General features: G+C 32.1%; 1 protein-coding gene across 1 annotated transcript; it reads right to left on the reverse strand.

Annotated features, from left to right (window-relative positions):
• Window positions 1-123: 123 nt before the first annotated feature.
• LOC142357126 (uncharacterized) lies at window positions 124-21,249 on the reverse strand. Its single transcript, XM_075408813.1, has 7 exons — window positions 20,937-21,249; window positions 20,452-20,594; window positions 19,897-20,038; window positions 6,967-7,064; window positions 3,524-3,674; window positions 513-525; window positions 124-149 (listed from the first exon to the last, which is right to left on the reverse strand). The coding sequence occupies exons 1-7, from the start codon at window positions 20,967-20,969 to the stop codon at window positions 124-126; spliced, it is 606 nt and encodes a 201-aa protein (XP_075264928.1). The 5' UTR covers window positions 20,970-21,249.
• Between the last annotated feature and the right edge of the window lie 1,047 nt (window positions 21,250-22,296).

Here is a 22,296-nt window from a genome sequence, read left to right on the forward strand (position 1 = left end):
GAAGTCGGCCTAGTCATTAGAATGTGCCCAACAATTAGTGTAGAAGGAAAATATGAAGCATTTTTTTCCTGGAATGCTCCAATGTGACAGATCTTTACCAATGAACCCCAAAATCAGAGATAACTAATTCCGGGTAGAGGATTTCACCCCTAAAAATATTTTTATAATTACAGTAAAAGTAATGCATTTTTAGAGCGATGGAATAAGCGACATGTTATTTTTTTATTATACCGTCGTCACTGCAATTCTTAAAAAAAATCCTCTTTTTTGTCAGTACGAATCACTTGTAATTTTTATTTAATTTCAATTTAATTTTAACTTTCAACTAAACGATATTGTTTACTAATCATTACAAAATGATTATTAAATGGAACACTTTCTTCGACATGATGGTTGAGAACTGTGAATAAATTTTGACTCATTTTTGTCTCCAATCTCTTTGAAAATTCAGAAAAGGAAAATAGTCAGCAGAGCACGCTTCCTTAATTTCATTTGAACTCTTCTATACCTACCTGAGCCACCAGCCTGAAACAAAAACAAGAGAAATTGAAACACAAGGATTTTCTTTGCTTTCCATATAACAAGCTCAATTACTTCAATTATCTGTCAATTTGGAAATAATATTAAGTCTGTAAGGAAATAGAACACTTTTGGGTTTTGCAGCAACACTGAGAGCAGTTTTAAGTAGCTTAACACTGATTTATCTAATTTTTGAATTGACTTACTTAAGACCAAATTAAGAAACCAACTTTTGCTAAAGATATTTTTATCGAAAATAGCCTGCGATTAGTTGAGCGATTAGTTGAACTTGCAGATATCTACAAACTAGCTTATACACACTTAAGGTCTAACTGAGTCATCTAAGTGAGCAACTAAATTAAAACACCGAGGAATTTGTCTAATATTAGTCAGAAATGAACATTTCCAGATGTTTTGAGCTGTCAAAAGGTACCAAAAAAACTTAGTTTTTTTGCTATATACGATTTCTTCAAAATAATCATTTTTTCTGTTTCTTTCTTTTCATTAGAGCTGGATAGAATTGTGCTCTCGATAAAAAACATTACCAAAATCTAAAATCAAGGACAGAGGGAAGACCATGAAAACAGAGGGAAAAATTCTGCATTAACTTTAACAAAAAGACTCACATGGTCCTGTGCGCAGCAGATAATGTTCCCATGTTCGTATATAAACACTCTGCTTTTACTCACTCGATTGGGATGAGCAATGCATCAAAGGTTTCTTTCATACAAAAAAAAATTCAACAGGATTTTGATGATCATATTTTATTGAAAAACTCTTGAATTGGAGTGGTAAAAATTCATTGAATCTAACGCTTGAGCTCAATCTTTTAATCATTCTTCAAAGGTTGACGTTCACTAGTTGACATTTTTAACATCACTGACGATTTGTAAGAAAAAAAGCGGCCATATTTTTGTAGACTGCAGTCTCAAAAATAATTGAAAAGAAAAACGACGAGGTGAAATTTCCGTTTCCAAATAGTTGCTCGAAGGCCTTACTTTGATTTAAAAGGCATTGCAAGACTTATGTATTTTTTTCTAATATCCACCTATAATTAGCAAAACGTATACAGTTTACTTCTCACCTTCAATTAAAGTAAGCCAAATTCACTTTGAAAATTCCAAGAAAATATTTGCTCTGTTTTGCGGCTACTATTGAAAAAATGCAAATAGTCATTTCTTTTATTTTTGTTACTTTAGTAGTCTGGAAAAAATCAAATATGGTTTGTTTTCAGCGTTCGAAATTTCCTACTTAACTAATTCCAAATAAAGTAAAGATATTTGAAAAAGAATACGTTCCCCACTGGCCTCTTCTTCTTTTCGGTTTCTCTCATTGAAATGAGCTTCCAACAAAAAAATTGAAGATCAGGGTGCTTCTTTCAACTTCATAGAAAAAAACTCACACAATTGACAAAAAATGAATAAAATGCAAACAAATAAAATGCAAATAAAACACAGAATTTTCTGCAAACACCGTTGAAAATTCTGTTACCTCTTATGTTAAAAATTGTTTAGAATAACCTGTGCAAATATTTTGAAAAAGAAATTTACGCATATTGCAGACTCCAATTTAGCTGAAAATGTTTTTTGACGGATCAAAAAACCAAAAAAGGCAAAAAATTGTTTAGAAAGATTTCGATTACCTGTCTCACTAAGTTCGTCAATCAAACTTTTAAAACTTTCATAGTGAAAATCCAAATGCCAAGATTAAAAAAACCACATAAGTTCGGCTGCGATGCTCTCAAGATAGTCAAATTTTCATTGAACAAAAAAAAGTGGCATTGGAATGAAGTTCTCCTCTTTTTTCTCAAAAAAAATTTGGATCAAAAAAGAAGTTTAAAATTTTTTACACTCAATTTTCAGACAAATGTTTTTGGTCGAATGACCAATACATCTTTCTTGTAAGAGAAAATTAAGGTTTCTTTTAAAAATTGTTTTCTTGTTGAACTTTGTATTTTACATTATCAGTGAAAATTTGAAAAGATGAGGATAATTAAAAAAATTATCTAACAGATAAATCTGTACAACATAAGATAAGTATCTGTGTCACTGATCGCCATTTGTGTTAGAATGGCTACAAAATGAAGAGAGGTAAACAATAAGCGATGTAAATTGGATGAATTTTTATGCATTTTTTTTTGAAAATCAGATTAAACTATTTGATTAAAGAAATGAAAATCTTTAAATCAAGCAAAATATTTACTGCAACCCAATCAGCCCTGATAATGATTCAATGAGATTGATCAACTGTTTGTATGGCAAAATACTTCTTTACAAAAAAATAACAAAATTGACCAAAAATGGCTTATTTAAGAAGTTCTACGAAAAAACCTGAGATATCGAAAAACCTTCCCACAGTTTTGTTGTCTTTTTGTGGAGGAACAAAGAAGAAGGTAAAGTGTTTAGATATCCTTCATCTTAGGGGGAAAGTAAAACTAACAGCCTTCTGACACTTTTTGATTAATTTTTTGAAATTAGATAAAAATGTTAATGGCATGTATTGAAAACTGAAAAGAGCTTTGTAAGGCAGCCGAATGTTCTCAAAATTTCTATCAATTTTTGCCAACACCCAAAACATCCTCCAAAATATTTTACAGTCCAGTTTTTTTCTGTAGATACAACTCATCTCTTTCTACGTCAAAAAACCGGGTTTCTCTTGACGGATAGGCAACGCCCCCCCCCCCCCCCCCCAATGCTGGTAGGAACACTACCCAGCCTGAGGTGCCAGGCGGAAGCGACATCGGATCAGACCCAAGTCCAACTCACACGGTATGTTTCCAGACCAAAAATACAGGGTCTGGGATTTGATTCGAGCGCTCAATAGTATGATCAGAGATCACTCCGATGAGGGGATAGGTCTGATCAGAGGTCACTTCCGGATGGTTATGGTCTGATCACAATAATGAACAGTGAATAGTAAAGTTTCTGCCTAGAACTAGTCAACCACAAAATCAACACAGACCACACAGATCAGATACATACGCAGTTTAAATAATTCTACGTACTTTAGAAAGTGAGAGTCCTGATGAAGTGGTCATTTCTTTGTGTAAACTGACTGTGGAGGCATTTGGAATCATGAACAATTTAGTCACCACCGCCAGGACTCTTTTCTGCCCAGGTCTAGTCAGGTGCTCTACCACAGCCGGAGGAACAGTACTTAAATAGAAGGAAAAATACAGATTTAAAGTTTTTCTGAAAATTTGATGTTTCTTGAGAGACAGGACAGTTTTCCAATCGTATGGTAGGGGAGGGAAGCAAAATCTCAGGAGGCCCATGTACAAAGTTCTTTGATTTCATACAAGGTCATATATGATTTGTATGATTTGCGGGTAGTCATAAATTGCTAAATTTGAATGAATATGAAAGGCTAATAATTTTATTGAACTGATTTTTACTCTTACTTTGTATGCTCAATAGTTTATTGAGTCGTTTCAATATATATCTGAAAAAAAGTACAAAAACTCAAACGATCAGAAGGTTTTGTAGTTCACTCTAAAACCATGTATGTGGTCTCCTTCTAAGTATCGGACAACAATACCCGTACCAAACCCCCGAGCCCATCAGGCCTGATTCAGAGATTTTCCAGAGGCCAAGTCTTGGCAGAGAGATGCCAAGACTAAGGTAGCGGAGCCAAGACTTAGGACCTCTCTGGCTACAGAGAGGCCAAGACTTGGGTGTTTCTGGGCAGCGCAGGGTCTTTCTAAGCTTGACATCATGAAGATCCGATATTTTTCACTTAATAAGGGCAACTCTCTTACAAATTTGGCACCCAATTACACGTGTTCTGTCACAAAAAATCATTTACAGGTGAGATTCGTGAACTTCACCTCCAGACTTATGGCCTCCCTGGGCAGAGAAAATCCAAGTCTTGGGTTTCTCTGCCAAATCTTAGAATCGGTTTCTTCTCTCCACGTTCACTGATTTATGAAGTATCCCCGTGATAGAAGTCAAAAACGAGTAATTAATTTCCAAATAAGACCCATGCTTACGTATTATGTCTCAAAAAATAGCTTTAATTTGAAATTTAAAAAAACGAAAGCTTTGCGGGTTAAGTGGATCAAATTAAATTTTGACTGTTTCACACATAAAACTGTCGGTGCCACCTACACAGCTGGTGGTTAGATCCCTAAATAAAAGTCCAAAGCATATGAAAATGTGAGGAAAATATTAGTGTAATTGATTAATTCTTTTCCAGTTTCCGAAAAAGTAATATTTGAGTCTTTTGTCGTATTTAAGGTTTCAGCTCATATTCTCCCATACATCCTTAGAATCCAATTTGCTTTTTGCTTTGGGATGTTGTTTTATGTATATAAGTAATTTTTGGTATTGTAATGATTTTTTAACTATAGCTCTTCATTTCTCTTCAACAGTGAGTACTGAATTTGTATTTTTAAGGATATCTCAGGTCTTGAAGAGGTGACCATACTTTAGCAAGAGTCACAAACATAGTTTTCATAGCATTCATAATCATAATTGGTGCTTTATTTTTACATTAGGTTTCTCAAACTTGTGTTAAAATTGCCCATGAACCTAGAGAAATTCACCATTCTAACCCTCTGTCCAGGAAAAATCAAGTCTTGGATCCTTTCTGAAAAGAGTAAACCCAAGTTTGGCGTCTTGCCTGCCAAAATGTCACCAACTCTTGGTTATATTCTTCACGGAGAGACCCAAGACTTGGACCTTCTCTTGGCAGAGAGACCAAGAACTTGGGATTTCTCTGGACAGAGACCCCAAGTCTTGAGTTTTGTCTTTCAATAGAAACCTCAGAGATCGACTTTGGTGTGTTCTTTAAGCAACCTTGTATTTGACATGATCAGACTCTGAATCAGGCCTGGGAACTTCCCTGATATTTTTCTGAATCAGGCCTGATATTCTTCGTGGATTTAGTACGGGTATAAGTTTTAAAAAATTCCTGCAGAAACTTTTATAGTAAATTATTTTGTCAGATGTGATGTCAGTTGTCGGAAAATTTTTGATTATAAAAACTCTGTTCTATAAGATCCCATAAACTTCTCTAGACTCAAATTGTCTATATTATTGACATCAAACGACCTTTTGATTCCCGTGTTGGCTTAGTCCATATTTTCTATTTTGCACAAAATTACAAAAACGGAGTAATTTTTCTTAGATTCTCTGTTTTTTACGCCAAATCATGTTGTAATTATTAATGTGTAATTCATTTTCCGCGCTTTTTAAAAATGGTGATGTATCTTTAGTTTTAGCGACCGAAACTTCTTGAGGGGTCGGTTTCCAAGTTGAACAATAGAGAACAATTTACTAAGTTGCAACTGAGCTTTAGAAATTTTTCAAAAAATGCTCATTACGTCTGAAACTGTTCAGAGAGTTAGTTTAGTGTTATGTTTAATTTTCAGGACCAAGCAGCTTAGAATTTTCTGGAAAAGAGTGTGCAAACAGGAAGGAAAATTTGAACAAAACAAATTATGTGGATGATTTCTTGAGGGAAAAGAACCTCGAAATATGTGACCTATGGGAGCAACATTTGATGCTTTTTATTCTGAATATTGTTTGAAGGCATATATGTCACAATTTTATCCTTGTCCAAGTCAAAGAAACAAAAGAAGGACATATGAATGTCCTTAGTTTATTGCCTCAAGAAACAAATTTTGGGTTCAAATGTTTAAAATATTTGTCTCTGAAGTACTTTTGCATTTTGAGCTAAATCCCGTGTTCCAGCGATCTCAGCTCTCAGCCTAACTGCCTTAGGCTTCATAGAACTAGATTTTCAGTCACACTTCCGTGGAAATTTATTACGAGTTTGACAAAGTTTAGGAGCTGTATTTCGTCATGTGTCGTAAGTTGGAAAATTGTCACCAGATGTCCCCGAAACTTTTTGCCACAGCACAAAACTGAAAGTGTGGGTTTGCAACACGAAGCCAGACTTCTATATGTCTTGTATTTGACTTCTACATAAAATTTTAAGCGCAACTTGATCACTTTGATCAAAATTCTTGCATTATTCGATAAATTTTGCAAAAATACAACAAAAAGCAGAACAACAGAGAATTATCAGAGCATTACAAGGTTTAGCATTCCGTCCGCATTTTTTCGCACAATCTTGTGGAATATTTCACAAGAATTCAGTATACAACTCCGGACAATTTTTAAACTGCTCTAGTTCACTATCCGCATATTATTGCAAGAGTCTGCGGGGTTTATTTCTAAATCGGGTATCTAATAAGAATCATTCAGGATCCAAATATATATTACTTTTACTTTATATAAACTATTTTGCAAGATTGTTTATATATGCAAGATTGTTTATTTTGCAAGATTGTTTATTTTGCAAGATTGTTTTGCAAGATTGTTTATTAAAAATTATTCATACAAAATTACGATAACTCAGTTGCAAGAGCTTCATACTCTTAGCATCATAATTAAAATTTTAATTCCTCAATAAGAATGTGTTGGAAAATGAACATAGACTTACTAGTCTTGAATACATTCTTTTTTCATGTCGATTCTTCTGATCTCTCCCAAATCTGCCTGCATCTTGTATGCACCCTGAACTCCCATGTTCACCCCAACCTTAACAAAACTGAGCGCTCTATCGAATCATTTGAACCGACAGAATATAAACAAATTTTTATTAAATTTTTGTAACATACCACAAATTTTCGTCTCAAGATGCAAAATTTGCAAAAAAAGTTGTGATCGGTTACAAATAAGTTAACCAATACTTTGCATTCTGTTAGAAATTTGAGTTGGTATCATAGAGTAATTAGGTATATCGAATTCAAACGTAAAAATTACGGCACACTTTTTTCACTGATCTTTTCGACGAGAGCGAACTAAGTTATTTACGCTTCGTTTCTGGAATCGTGGATATTAGGATTCCAAAAAAGGAAGTTATCGGTATGTCTGGCAATAGAACATTACGAAACTTAAAAAACTAACCTTACATACGTGATTTTAGTTCTGTAGAACATGTAAATTTTTGTTCCGACCCCTCTTGATGGGGGGGGGGAGGAACTATATACTCAAATGACTTTTTTTTTGTTCAGTCAATTTTGGCCGATCGACATAATAATCGTAGAGAGTTGTGAGTGGTATCATAAGAAAGCCCGTAGAATATGGAATTAAAAAGATTTTTTTCATTTTTCGCTTTTTATAAGGAGTTATCGAGGTTTAAAGTTTTGTGAATATTAGACGTATTTCAGCTTTTTTTTTCACTTTTTTGACCAAATTTGTGTCAATTTTGACCAAATTTTCGTCAATTTTGCTAAAATCTGTTAAAATTGTTAACTGTGGTGTTAAAGATTTTATCTCGGAATATAGAGGAGGGTTATTGAATTGTTCGATCCGAGTTTTTTGGCTGAAATTTGTGCTAAATTTCTCAAAATTCGGAGTTTTTTCGTCAAAAATGGGACCAAATTCGAGTTTTTAGCCCACTTTCTTCAAACTCACTGAAAAGAGACACCTTAAAACTGCAGCCAGATTCTATTTGAGCTCAAAATAGAGCTAGTTGTACCGCAGCTGGCTATGAGCGTCTTCTGGAATTATAATCTTGCCATTTTTTTGCCAATTCAAACTCGATACTTATACAAAATGCATTATTTATTTTTGACAAATTGAAATCTATTGTACAGAATTGATCCATTTCCACTGAGTGTTTTTTTTAATGGGCAGCAACATATAGTTTGATCTTGATCTCACTATGGATCCTTACGACAAAAATTTTTTAGATGTAAATGGAGCGCGACCTTCTTTTTTTCAAATTATTTCCGCTATGTAAATGCTTTTTACAGAAATTGCGAACAAGAAATTAAAATCAGGGCTCAATTAATGACAGACACTCTTTAAAATAAATGAGACCCAAGGAGATGGTTTTAGAGTTATGCTCATTGTTATTATGGTTCTGAGAAATTGTTTTCGTAACAATTTTATGGACTTCTTTCGTTTTGCTTTCATTTCTTATACTTATTCTGGCCCAATGATTAAGTGTCCCCAATCAACAATCCAATTCGTTTTTAGAAAGTATAAAAGAATCCAGCCTTTTTTGTTGTTATCTGATGTCTGTTATGACTTCGAATGTATTTGTTTTGAGAAAATATTGGTGAACTTTTACACTTTGCTAGTACTTTTTATTATTTTTTTCAAATTCGATTGTAGTCTTAGTAAAATCGGGCAGAAACCAATTTCCTGTGATTTTTAGAATTATGTCGATATTGATTTTATAGTTCGCTAATGTTTTCTCTAATTTGGTACTACGAGTTCTCAGTTTTTTTTTATTTTTGATCAAATTTGCATTTTTTTATTAGCAAATTTTGTTTCCTTGTCGAATTATCACATTAATCACAAGTCCAATAAAACAAAGGCATTTTAAAGAACATGCAGAATTTTCAAAAAAGGCGTATCTGGATATGTTAATTGTTTTTGTTGAATAGTTTATGCTTTTTGGGCTGCGAAACAGTTATCTCGCAAAACTTTTAAAACTTTTAGTTTTTTTCTTTTGTCTATATTTGTCTTCTGTTGTTGTGCGCCATATAACCGATAGCAGTAGATCTTAATTGCTTCTCGAGGAGATATAATTCATCCTAGTTAAAGATTTCAGTTTACACCTGTTTCTTTGAATGACTTTCAATTTAGTTTTTAAAAAGTTTCTTTTTCATCTGTCTCCTTTTTGCTTTTTATTTTGTCACCATGTTACTCAGTCTCATTCATTGGAATTCCTAATTACTTTTGTTGGATCAAACATATTTTTTGCACTTGTTCATACGTTGTGACTGATTGCTTCGACCATTTAGTTTTTTGTCAAAATTTTGTCGAGATTTCTATCCTGTTCAGTTTTTGGGTTTATTTTTGTTGTCATGTCTAAGTAGACCCTTTATATAGAAAGCTCGTTGTTGTTAAATTAAAGTAAAATGAAGATTTAAAATTTTTTCAGGTAGCGTCGTATTTTTATAGTGCTTTCAACAGTGTCATGTCGTAAAATTGTTTGAAATTTTGATTTCTTTATGTATTTGTTTCTTTGTGGGCCCGTGACTTCGTTTCATTATAAACAGACTCAGTTGGCTCGCTGAGATGTTGAAACTTAATCCATCGCCTTCTGTTGTACTTCTAAGTTGGCTATGACTTTTGAAAATATGTTTTTAAAAATAATTTTGATTTTTTGAGCCTCGTCTTTTTTAAATAGTTTTTCAGTCGACTTGTAACTTAGTCCTTGTAATAACGGGTCACAACTCCTTTCCAGTGAGCTATAACTTAATCGTTAAAACTGTTTTAGCTCCAAACATTCGTTTCTTGTCTTTTTTATGCCGTTACTACGAGATTTCATAAAATGTTAGATTTTTATATTTTTCTACACTTCAACGTATTTTTGGGTTCTTTTCAAATTATAACAAAAATTGTTGATTTTATTGGGTTTGAAATTTTTTGCTATCAACTTTTTGGATAATGAAATGTCTTAATTGCTTCCTATGTAGATATAAATGAACATTTTAGTGTTTTCAGTTGTTATCTAATAACATCAGTAACTGTGAAACATATTGTTTTCAAAACTGGAAAATTATTTTTGAACTTTGCAACTATTTGCTCATTTTTTTGAACTGTTAACCAGTAGCATTGTGGACAGGTCCCATATCTTTTCTAAGGAATCCTGGTTAAATTGTTTTTTTTTGGGTTTTAAGGTGATGAGAGTTTGATTTTGTTATGAATTTTTCTATTATAGACATCGAGTTTTTGGTCGTAAACAATAATTGTTGTTTGATTTTTATTATTGTCCCTTTTAGTTGTCCTACTATCAACAACTTTCGTCACCCTCTATCGTGGTGTTATCGTATTTTATTGGTTGCATACTGAACGATGTGTTCTTGAAAGTTTTCTATCTCTTCATCATTTGGTAGACAATTAACTCAAGAATGTGGATGACCGGGGTCGGAACATTATGTGCATACGCACATTACCCAGCCACCTTGTCTATTTAACTTTTGAATTTCATCACTCAAACAAAATGTTTATTTACAAATACTAATTGTTCATATCAAACCTTAACAAAAACACGGTGTATCTTTGTTCCGACCCCCACTTTAGTGGGGAGGTAGGAACTATATACTGAACTGTGTTTTTTTTGTTCAGTCAATTTTGGCCGATCGATATAATCATTGTAGAGAATTGTGAGTAGTATCATTGAAAAGACCGTCCAGCGTAGATTACGGAATTAAATTTTTTTCGACTTCGTTTTTTACAGTGAGTTTTCGAGGTTTAACGTTTTGTAAACATTCGACTGTTTTTGTTCACATTTTCAGTTATTTTTGCTGAAATTTGGCACAATTTTGCTAATATAATTCAAAATAAATTAATAAGTTTAACAACAGAGTGCTGCTGTTACTATTAGAGATGGAAGAGCGTTGCTGAAATGTTTGTTTGAAGTTTTTTTTGGCTAAAATTTTTGATAAAATTTTCCAAACTCAAATTTTTCATCAAAAATGGAACAAAATAGGCTTTTGGTCCACTTTGTTAAAGTTTGCCAGACTTAGTGACCTAGAAACCTTAAAATAGACTCCCTAATCTGAAAAAGAGCGCTAGTTGCAATTATGCGCCGTATGAAAGTCTTCTGGAAGTAAAACTTTGCCGTTTTTTGCAGATTTAACTCGATAAGTAGACAAATAATATAACGAAAATTATGCATTGTTCTTTTTTTAAATGTTTGAAGAATTCCACGCAACAATTGATCTAAATAGCAAACAAATGGAACATTTGGTGGGTTTGCTGGGCGCTCAACAAAATCAGGGGGAGGCTCTACAATATAATGGATTCCTAAAATCAGAGACTTTTTGGTTTTTATTTTGATGCTGCTTTTTTTTCAAAAATTTTTGCTTTTTGCTGTTTTAATGTTAATTACTGACAATATTTTTTTTGACGGCTCCTTTAATGACAACTGCAATTTACTTGAATCTGATGCCAAATGTAGATACAGTTCGTTTTCAGAGAACCAAAGTTTTTTATGGCTATTATGAAGAGTTTTATTAAAATTTAACTGAATTCTTGTCTTTTGCCTTCAATTGTTATTCTTTTGGTAGTCCGATTTTAAAGTTTAACCAATCAAAGATCTAAATTTCTTTTTCAGGAGGTGAAGTGAACCTTTTCTTTTTCATTCGGTTGTTACCTAATGTTTCTTATTTTATTGAATGTATTTGTTTTGAGGAAATTTCTGTGATTTTTTGAACTTGTCATTTTTTTAAATTATTTTAGTCAACATTTCGCTTATTTTCAGTAACTACAGGTCAACTTTTCCTCTGTATAGAATGCAAACTAATTTTGAACTAATTTTTTTTAAAAAAGGTTTTCTTGCTTTTGGTACTTCGAGTTTTCACACAAAATTTTCTTATTTTTCTGCATAATTTCCCATTTATGCTGTTGTTTTTGTTTCTTTTGTAAATTGCAACATTATTTAACAATCTAATTGAAAACAGCTTAAAACATTGAAAACTGAACATATTTTTTGGTTTCATAACATATGGTTTGAAGGGCTGCGACACCCTTCTCTTGAAGAAATTGGTCGAGTTCTTCATTTTTGCCCTTTATTTGTTGTTAAGTTTTGTTGTCATATGCCAAATATTGTGTAAATAGAAGTATCAGTGGTCCTCTAAAGATAAGCAAATGAAGTTAATATTTGATATCGGTAAATTGTAAGGGTTGTTTTGAATTTCGAATTAAATTTCTAAAAAAAGAGTTTTTGTTCTGGTTTGCGTTTTTTTCGTATTTTACAACTTTGTATCACTTTCGTAAATTAGCCTCATTATTTAGAACTCTATTTAGTGTTTTGTTGAATTAACCAATTTTTTTTTGGATGATGAAACGTTTTAAATGATGTCATCAGGGCTTAGACAATTTGTTTCAGAAGAATTTTGTGAAGTTAAGAAACTTTTCAGTTTTTGTCGTCATTTTGTAATAGTCGTTTTACAAAAAGACGTTATGATGGTCAAAGGGAACAAAAATGAAGACGTTATATTCTCGAGGTTAATATCTTTTTTTACACTTCAACGTATGTTTGGGTTCGTTTTAAACTATAACAAAAATCGTTGATTTTATTGGGTTTGAAATTTTGTGCAATCAAATTTTTGGATAATGAAATGTCTTAATTGCTTCCTATGTAGATATAAATGAACATTTTAGTGGTTTCAGTTATTATCTAATAACATTAGTAACTGTGAAATGAATTGTTTTGAAAACTGGAAAATTTTTTTTGAACTTTGCAACTATTTGCTCATTTTTTTGAACTGTTAACCAGTAGCATTATGGACAGGTCCCATTTCTTTTCTAATGAATCCTGGTAGAATTGTTTTTTTCGGGTTTTAATGTGATGCGAGTTTGATTTTGTTATGAATTTTTCTATTATAGACATCGAATTTTTGGTCGTAAACAATGTTTGTTGTTTGATTTTTATTATTGTCCCTTCTAGTTGTCCTATTATCAATAACTTTTGTCGGCCCTCTATCGTGATTTTTATCGTATATCATTGGTTGTATACTTAACGATGTGTTTTTGAAAGTTTTCTATCTCTTCATCATTTGGTAGCCAATTAAATCATGAATGTGGATGAACGGGGTCGGAACATTATGTGCATACGCACATTACCCAGCCTCCTTGTCTATTTAACTTTTGAATTTCATCACTCAAACAAGATGTTTATTTACAAATGCTAATTGTTCATATCAATTCTTAACAAAAACCCGGTGTATCTTTGTTTCGACTCCCACATTAGTGGGGAGGTAGGAACTATATACTGAACTGGGTTTTTTTTGTTCAGTCAATTTTGTCCGATCGATATAATCATCGTAGAGAATTGTGAGTAGTATCATTGAAAAGACCATCCAGCGTAGATTACGGAATTAAATAGTTTTTTGGACTTTTGTTATCTACAGGGAGTTTTCGAGGTTTAACGTTTTGTGAATATTCGACTGTTTTTGTTCACATTTTCAGTTATTTTGCTAAAATTTGGCACAATTTCGCTAATATAATTAAAAAATAAGTTAATATTTTTAATGCCAGAGTGCTTTGGTTACCATTAGAGAAAAAAGAGCGTAGCTGAATTGTTTGTTTGAAGTTTTTTTTGGCTAAAATTTTTGATAAAATTTTCCAAATTCAAACTTTTCATCAAAAATGGAACAAAATAGGCTTTTGGTCCACTTTGTTAAAGTTTGCCAGACTTAGTGACCTAGAAACCTTAAAATAGACTCCCTAATCTGAAAAAGAGCGCTAGTTGCAATTATGCGCCGTATGAAAGTCTTCTGTTATTAAAACTTTGCCGTTTTTTGCAGAATTAACTCGATAATTAGACAAATAATATAAAGAAAATTATGCATTGTTCTTTTTTTTAATGTTTGAAGAATTCCACGCAACATTTTGTCTAAATCGCAAACACTTGGAACACTTGGTTGGTTTGCTGGGCGCGCAACAAAATCTGGGAGAGATTCTACAATTTAATGGATTCATAGAATAAGAGACTTTTTGGTTTTTGTTTTGATGCTGCTTTTTTTCAAAAAATTTTGCTTTTGTTGTTTTAATGTTAATTACTGACAATATTTTTTGACGGCTTTTTTGATGACAGCTCCAATTTACTTGAATCCGATGCCAAATGTAGATACAGTTCGTTTTCAGAGAACCAAAGTTTTTTTGGCTTTTATGAAGAGTTTTAGTAAAATTTAACTGAATTCTTGTCTTTTGCCTTCAATTGTTATTCTTTTGGTAGTCTGATTTTTAAGTTAAACCAATCAAAGATCTAAATTTCTTCTCCGGGAGGTGAAGTGAAACTTTTTTATTCGTTCGGTTGTTACCTAATATTTCTTATTTTTTTGAATATATTTGTTTTGAGGAAATTTCTCTGATTTTTTGAAATTGTCAATTTTTTTAATTACTTTAGTCAACATTTTGCTTATTTTCAGTAGCTACAGGTCACCCTTTCCTCTGTATAGAATGCAAACTAATTTTGAACTAATTTTTTTGAACAGAAGGTTTTCTTGCTTTTGGTACTACGAGTTTTCATACAAAATTTTCTGATTTTTCTGCATAATTTCCCATTTTTGCTGTTGTTTTTGTTTCTTTTGTAAATTGTAATTTTTTTTAAAAAATCTAATTGAAAAAAACTTTAAAACATTGCAAACGGAACATATTTTTTGGTTTCATAAATATGGTTTGAAGGGCTGCGACACCCTTCTCTTGCAGAAATTGGTAGAGTTTTTCATTTTTGCCCTTTATTTGTTGTTAAGTTTTGTTGTCATACGCCAAATATTGTGTAATTAAAAATCTCAGTGGTCCTCTATAGATAAACAAATGAAGTTAATATTTGATATCGGTAAATAGCTAATGGTTGTTTCGAATTTCGAATTAAATTTCCAAAAAAAAGAGTAATTGTATTCTTCAACGTATCCCTTTTTGTTCTGGTTTGCGTTTTTTTTCGTATTTTACATCTTTGTATCACTTTCGTAAATTAGCCTCATTATTTAGAACTCTCATTAGTGTTTTGTTGAACCAAACAAAAATTTTTTGGATGATGAAACGTTTTAAATGATGTCTTCAGGGCTTAGACAATTTGTTTCAGAAGAATTTTGTGAAGTTTAGAAACTTTTCATTTTTTGTCGTCATTTTGTAATAGTCGTTTTACAAAAAGACGTTATGATGGTCAAAGGGAACAAAAATGAAGACGTTATATTCTCGAGGTTGATATCTTTTTTTACACTTCAACGTATGTTTGGGTTCGTTTTAAACTATAACAAAAATCGTTGATTTTATTGGGTTTGAAATTTTGTGCAATCAAATTTTTGGATAATGAAATGTCTTAATTGCTTCCTATGTAGATATAAATGAACATTTTAGTGGTTTCAGTTATTATCTAATAACATTAGTAACTGTGAAATAAATTGTTTTGAAAACTGGAAAATTTTTTTTGAACTTTGCAACTATTTGCTCATTTTTTTGAACTGTTAACCAGTAGCATTATGGACAGGTCCCATTTCTTTTCTAATGAATCCTGGTAGAATTGTTTTTTTTCGGGTTTTAATGTGATGCGAGTTTGATTTTGTTATGAATTTTTCTATTATAGACATCGAGTTTTTGGTCGTAAACAATGTTTGTTGTTTGATTTTTATTATTGTCCCTTCTAGTTGTCCTATTATCAATAACTTTTGCCGGCCCTCTATCGTGATTTTTATCGTATATTATTGGTTGTATACTTAACGATGTGTTTTTGAAAGTTTTCTATCTCTTCATCATTTGGTAGCCAATTAAATCAAGAATGTGGATGAACGGGGTCGGAACATTATGTGCATACGCACATTACCCAGCCTCCTTGTCTATTTAACTTTTGAATTTCATCACTCAAACAAGATGTTTATTTACAAATGCTAATTGTTCATATCAATTCTTAACAAAAACCCGGTGTATCTTTGTTTCGACTCCCTTATTATTGGGGAGGTAGGAACTATATACTGAACTGGGTTTTTTTGTTAAGTCAATTTTGTCCGATCGATATAATCATCGTAGAGAATTGTGAGTAGTATCATTGAAAAGACCATCCAGCGTAGATTACGGAATTAAATATTTTTTTGGACTTTTGTTATCTACAGGGAGTTTTCGAGGTTTAACGTTTTGTGAATATTCGACTGTTTTTGTTCACATTTTCAGTTATTTTGCTAAAATTTGGCACATTTTCGCTAATATAATTAAAAAATAAGTTAATATTTTTAATGCTAGAGTGCTTTGGTTACCATTAGAGAAAGAAGAGCGTTGCTGAATTGTTTGTTTGAATTTTTTTTTTGGCTAAAATTTTTGATAAAATTTTCCAAATTCAAACTTTTCATCAAAAATGGAACAAAATAGGCTTTTGGTCCACTTTGTTAAAGTTTGCCAGACTTAGTGACCTAGAAACCTTAAAATAGACTCCCTAATCTGAAAAAGAGCGCTAGTTGCAATTATGCGCCGTATGAAAGTCTTCTGTTATTAAAACTTTGCCGTTTTTTGCAGAATTAACTCGATAATTAGACAAATAATATAACGAAAATTATGATGCATTGTTCTTTTTTTTAATGTTTGAAGAATTCCACGCAACATTTTGTCTAAATCGCAAACACTTGGAACACTTGGTTGGTTTGCTGGGCGCGCAACAAAATCTGGGAGAGATTCTACAATTTAATGGATTCATAGAATAAGAGACTTTTTGGTTTTTGTTTTGATGCTGCTTTTTTTCAAAAAATTTCGCTTTTGTTGTTTTAATGTTAATTACTGACAATATTTTTTGACGGCTTTTTTGATGACAGCTCCAATTTACTTGAATCCGATGCCAAATGTAGATACAGTTCGTTTTCAGAGAACCAAAGTTTTTTTGGCTTTTATGAAGAGTTTTAGTAAAATTTAACTGAATTCTTGTCTTTTGCCTTCAATTGTTATTCTTTTGGTAGTCTGATTTTTAAGTTAAACCAATCAAAGATCTAAATTTCTTCTCCGGGAGGTGAAGTGAAACTTTTTTATTCGTTCGGTTGTTACCTAATATTTCTTATTTTTTTGAATATATTTGTTTTGAGGAAATTTCTCTGATTTTTTGAAATTGTCAATTTTTTTAATTACTTTAGTCAACATTTTGCTTATTTTCAGTAGCTACAGGTCACCCTTTCCTCTGTATAGAAAGCAAACTAATTTTGAACTAATTTTTTTGAACAGAAGGTTTTCTTGCTTTTGGTACTACGAGTTTTCATACAAAATTTTCTGATTTTTCTGCATAATTTCCCATTTTTGCTGTTGTTTTTGTTTCTTTTGTAAATTGTAATATTTTTTAAAAATCTAATTGAAAAAAACTTTAAAACATTGCAAACTGAACATATTTTTTGGTTTCTTGCAGAAATTGGTAGAGTTTTTCATTTTTGCCCTTTATTTGTTGTTAAGTTTTGTTGTCATACGCCAAATATTGTGTAATTAAAAATCTCAGTGGTCCTCTATAGATAAACAAATGAAGTTAATATTTGATATCGGTAAATAGCTAATGGTTGTTTCGAATTTCGAATTAAATTTCTAAAAAAAGAGTAATTGTATTCTTCAACGTATCCCTTTTTGTTCTGGTTTGCGTTTTTTTTCGTATTTTACATCTTTGTATCACTTTCGTAAATTAGCCTCATTATTTAGAACTCTCATTAGTGTTTTGTTGAACCAAGCAAAAATTTTTTGGATGATGAAACGTTTTAAATGATGTCTTCAGGGCTTAGACAATTTGTTTCAGAAGAATTTTGTGAAGTTTAGAAACTTTTCAGTTTTAGTCGTCATTTTGTAATAGTCGTTTTACAAAAAGACGTTATGATGGTCAAAAGAAACAAAAATGAAGACGTTATATTCTCGAGCTTAATATCTTATAAATTTAATGGCTTCAAAACTGTGGTTTCGTAAATTTGTTTGTGCAACTTATTAGTTCAGCTTGAATTTAATGTTATTTTATAGTCTTATGTCTTAGTCTCAGCAATAACAGTCGCTATTAGTTTTCGGAGTAGTTGCAAGACAAATTGTCTACTCTTTTAGTCGAAAGATTTGTTGCCTATGAGTTTTGAAAATATTAGTTTTTAAAAAAAAAGAGATAGATTTTTGAGATCTGCCATTTTTATTACTGTTGAATTGTAGCTAAGCATCTCTATATACAATTCACGTCATTTATCTATTGAGTTACAATTTGCTCTTCATAACAGTTTTATTTTCCTCAAATGGTCTTTCTTCTTGGAACAACCAGTTTTCATAAAATCAATTTTCGTGATTTTTGCATATTTGCCTATTTTTGTAGGTTTTTCTTTTCTTTTCACAGTATCACAATAATGGGCGCCAATTGATTTACAATTGATGTTACCCTCAAAAATGCAAACGGAGATTTTTAATTTTTTTAGTGATCAGCTTAATATTTAATTTATTGTGGGGACATCGTTTTCTCGCAAAATTTTTGGTGCAAATTCGTAGTTTTTGCCTGTACTTGTCGTTCTTTTTGTAGTCGTATGACATATCCTGGATAATGAAAGGCCTCAGTCGCTCTCTGTTGAGGTATTAAAGACTCTCTCAATGATCTCATTTGATGCGTAATGTTTCTAATTAGTTCGAATTTAATTCTTTTTTAAAAAAAAGCAATGTTTTAATAAACTTTGCCCCTTTTGCTCATTTCTAGTTGAATTGTTGCCAAAGCGCATTGAGGAAAGGTCCAGTATTTGGTTTTAAAAAGTGCCGGTTAATCTTCAGAGTATAACTTTTATCTGATGCCATTTTGATTTGGTTATTAGTGGTTTTCAAAAAATGGACAAGAAGTTTTGGTCGTAATTAATTTTTATAACTATTTGATTTTTTGTCGTCTTTTCTGGTAGTCATATTATGGTAGCCACAGGTCTCATAGGCCCTCTAGAGTAGATTGTTTTATTCTTTTAGTAGTTTGTTGAACGATATGTTGATATGTTAATTTTTTTTATCTCTTCCTCATTTGGTAGACAATTAAGTGAAAAATGTAGATGAGGGGGTTCGGAACTTAATGTGCGAACGCACATCACCGAGCCTCCTTGTTCAATATATGTTTAATTTGTGCAAAAATTCAATTAGTGAAATATTGATGTGAAATAATGAAGGTAGTTCTATATAGTTGCACAAGACTTGCTATGCATTTTGCGTAAATTTATTAATAAGATTACAACCTGTAAAACTGAGCTCTTCAAATTGTCAAGGAGCTAAGAAAGAGTTTCAATCAAATTTGCCGCTTTAACTAAAATTAGTTTTTTTTAAAAAAAAACGGTGATATTTTACGTTTAAGAAACCAATTGTACTGACAAGGACAACTTCCTCAGCTTTAGAACCGAAAGTAAATATTTATATTTACAACCGAAGACATCAACTAAACTGAGCATACAGAAAGTTTCAAAATTTGCAATATAATCATAATGAAGACTACTGGCTAATTTTTTATTGTTTTTGTTCGTTTTTGCATTAAATGACCTCAACAGAGAATTGCTGCAGACAGAAGTCTGTTTAATAAATTTTTAAGCCAATCACAGTCTGCGAAAACCCTATTCTCGTTTATATAGCGAATGTTATTATATATCTATCAGTTTCTAGAATACTTGGACTCTGTGTATACCGCTGAATCGGGCAACTTATGTTAATATCATTGCCACAATTAAAGTTTACCTTCAGAGTTTTCAAGAGTCGGTTAGTCATCTACAGTTAGTTGAGTCAACTTCACGCTCAGAAATGAGTAGCTCTATATACAGAAAAATCAAGGCTGCAAAAAGAACCCTATCAAGTCTGCCTTAAATAATTCCTTGACTGATATAGCTGAAGAGTCAATCATAAAAATATGAAACAATTTTTCTTTTCGATATGTAAATATTTATATGGAACAAAATTATTTCACCTCTCTGAGAGCTGATAGGTTGAGTGAGTTCTTCTCTGTCATGTCAATTTCTTTCTGTATGTCGTCGAGTACTACCACTTCAGTTGTTGGATCGCCTTTAGACTTGTCAAATTCCACACACATCGGCGTCAACAACTCTATTCTGAAAGTTTCTTAGATACTTAAATTTAAAAAGCAGACTGGATCTCTTTAAAGTTTCTTTCGACTCTATTGTCAATTTGATTACAAACCAGCAGCGCTAACAAATAAAGGGGATTTTTTGGTTCATTTTACTCCTACAATTCTTCAGAAAATATCCTAAAACCTGTAAAAAGGGCCTCACAGTGTGGGATATGGCAACAAAGGAAATACTGTACTAATTAGTAATTATACGATGTCTTAGTCATTTGTTGCCAAATTCCACAAAAAAGCGCCTCACTTAAAAGCAGAGTGCTGGTTCGTAATGCGTCTATCTCGATGCAATTCAATGGAGTCCAACTCGGTAGTTAATGGATTTCAAGTTAAATTGCATACTTTTTTAGCAACATATATATGCTCCATTCAAGCAATACGTACATGGGGTGCTGCCAAAAGTGTACAGGCGGAGTCTTGACCACAAATGTTCCCACTGCTACCTGGGATGCCTCGTTCAGAGATCCAGCTGGCATCACATACTGACCCAGTCCAACTATAGCCGTCGTGTTGGGACCGCATAGAGTCTAAACGACGAAAATATAGTATTGCCTGAGTTTCGCCCAGACATTGAGCTTCAATTGTGCTTTCACCATAAGAATTGAAATTTCATATGGAAAAGGGGCTGGGGGAGGGAGGACCACATAAACTATTATGTATTTTCAGCCGTACATAAATTAAACCGCGAATCTTTTCACACCTTATAACCCTTTTCACATTTTCTTGCTATCCATAAATTTATTGTTAACTGTGCAACTTATCAATTGATTTGATTTCGGGGAGAAACGATAGAGGGTTTAATCAATTGGGGTTAAATTAATTGAGTTGAAAAGAAACAGAATCGTAAAACCGATGTTCTGTGGTCTAACCCTGACTAAATCTCCGCACACAGTTCGAAACATCCTTGCTTCGTAATTCTACAGCTGCTAAGTTGTCTTCCGCTTATTTCAGCTGCTCACAGTCTCGATTTGACTTGGATGCCACTAAGTTACTTCTCCACTGTGCCTAATTGTAGCATGAAATTAACGAAGTTCCAAGCTGCCCAATAATATCATTTTGTTTGAAATATATAACTTTGGTGTTGATCAAAAGAGACAAATTTTTTTCCCTTTTGCCGTCTATGTTCCGCTAAAGAGCGTTTAAAATGTATAGCATTTTTGCTTGCAGTATACAAAGACAGACAAAAGCTCTATAAGAACGTGAAAAACCCGTTTGTTACCATTCTTTGTTCGTTGGTGATTTCTTTTTTCGACAAAATATTTCACTTTCCCGCTTTGTGGACTTGTCCCTTTTTTAATCATATCGACTGCTACCAACTGCTACATATACTATATATACTATCTAACAAGGTGGCTCGGTAATGTGCGATGCCCGCTCATCCACAATTTTGGCAGAATTGTCTACCAAATGAGGAACAGATAGAAAAACCCAAAAATTCTTTTTTGGGAATCCCAAAAAACCCAAAAAAACCGAAGAATTTTTCAAAAAAATGTGTTTGAACGATAAGAAAGCCTCCAAAGCAAATAACTCAGTGGAGTAAAAATTGAAGCATTAGATTGCTGTGATATGCCAATATTAAGAAAGCGAGTCAAGACGAACAGCAAAATCAAACAACAACAACAACAACAAACACTACTTACATCAAAAAGTTTATGTCAGTTTTAAAAAACAAAAACTAATAGCAAAGTCAACATATCGTCAGACAAACCTAAAACTAAACAAAAAATTTATAAATCACCAGAAAAGATTTAGACCAGTCCATAAAAAAGTTTTGTAACATGTAGACAAAAAAGAACAAAAACAGTAAAACTGTTTATTATTTTTTTAAAACAATAAACTTCAAAGTAATGAAAACTATTAGAAATCAAGTAAAATATCTCAAAAATTTACGATTACCAATGCTTCTATAGAAGGGCATTAGGACCTGTCCTTATTAAGTTTTTTAAGCTGCTAAAAAGAACAACAAAAAACAGCAAACAAAAATTTAATTGAAATTTTCCAGAAAACGCTGTCAAAACCGTCAAGCCATGTTTTGGCCCTCAAAATATATTTGATGGCGCCTTCCTTAAACATCTATAATGAAGTATGTGCCCATTTATTACTGAGATTAGGTAAAAAGCAGACAAAAAAGAAAAAGGCAAAAGTATATAATAACTCTGATTTTTTTTTTTCGAAACAAAATTAAATTCAAAGTCATAAAAGACGTTAATTATAAAGTGAAATATTTAA

The sequence above is a fragment of the Convolutriloba macropyga genome, unplaced genomic scaffold, assembly GCF_964194025.1.
Source record: "Convolutriloba macropyga unplaced genomic scaffold, txConMacr16.3 SCAFFOLD_2002, whole genome shotgun sequence".
Lineage (NCBI taxonomy): Eukaryota > Metazoa > Xenacoelomorpha > Acoela > Convolutidae > Convolutriloba > Convolutriloba macropyga.

Bases quoted from the DNA above. Each gene is read 5' to 3' on its own strand.
- LOC142357126 (XM_075408813.1), bottom strand. From the start codon at position 20,969: ATGTTTCGAACTGTGTGCGGAGATTTAGTCAGG. The intron at 20,595-20,936 runs GTTAGACCACAG...TTCGTCGTTTAG, and splicing joins TGTGCGGAGATTTAGTCAGG to ACTCTATGCGGTCCCAACAC. The intron at 20,039-20,451 runs GTACGTATTGCT...AGAAACTTTCAG, and splicing joins CACTTTTGGCAGCACCCCAT to AATAGAGTTGTTGACGCCGA.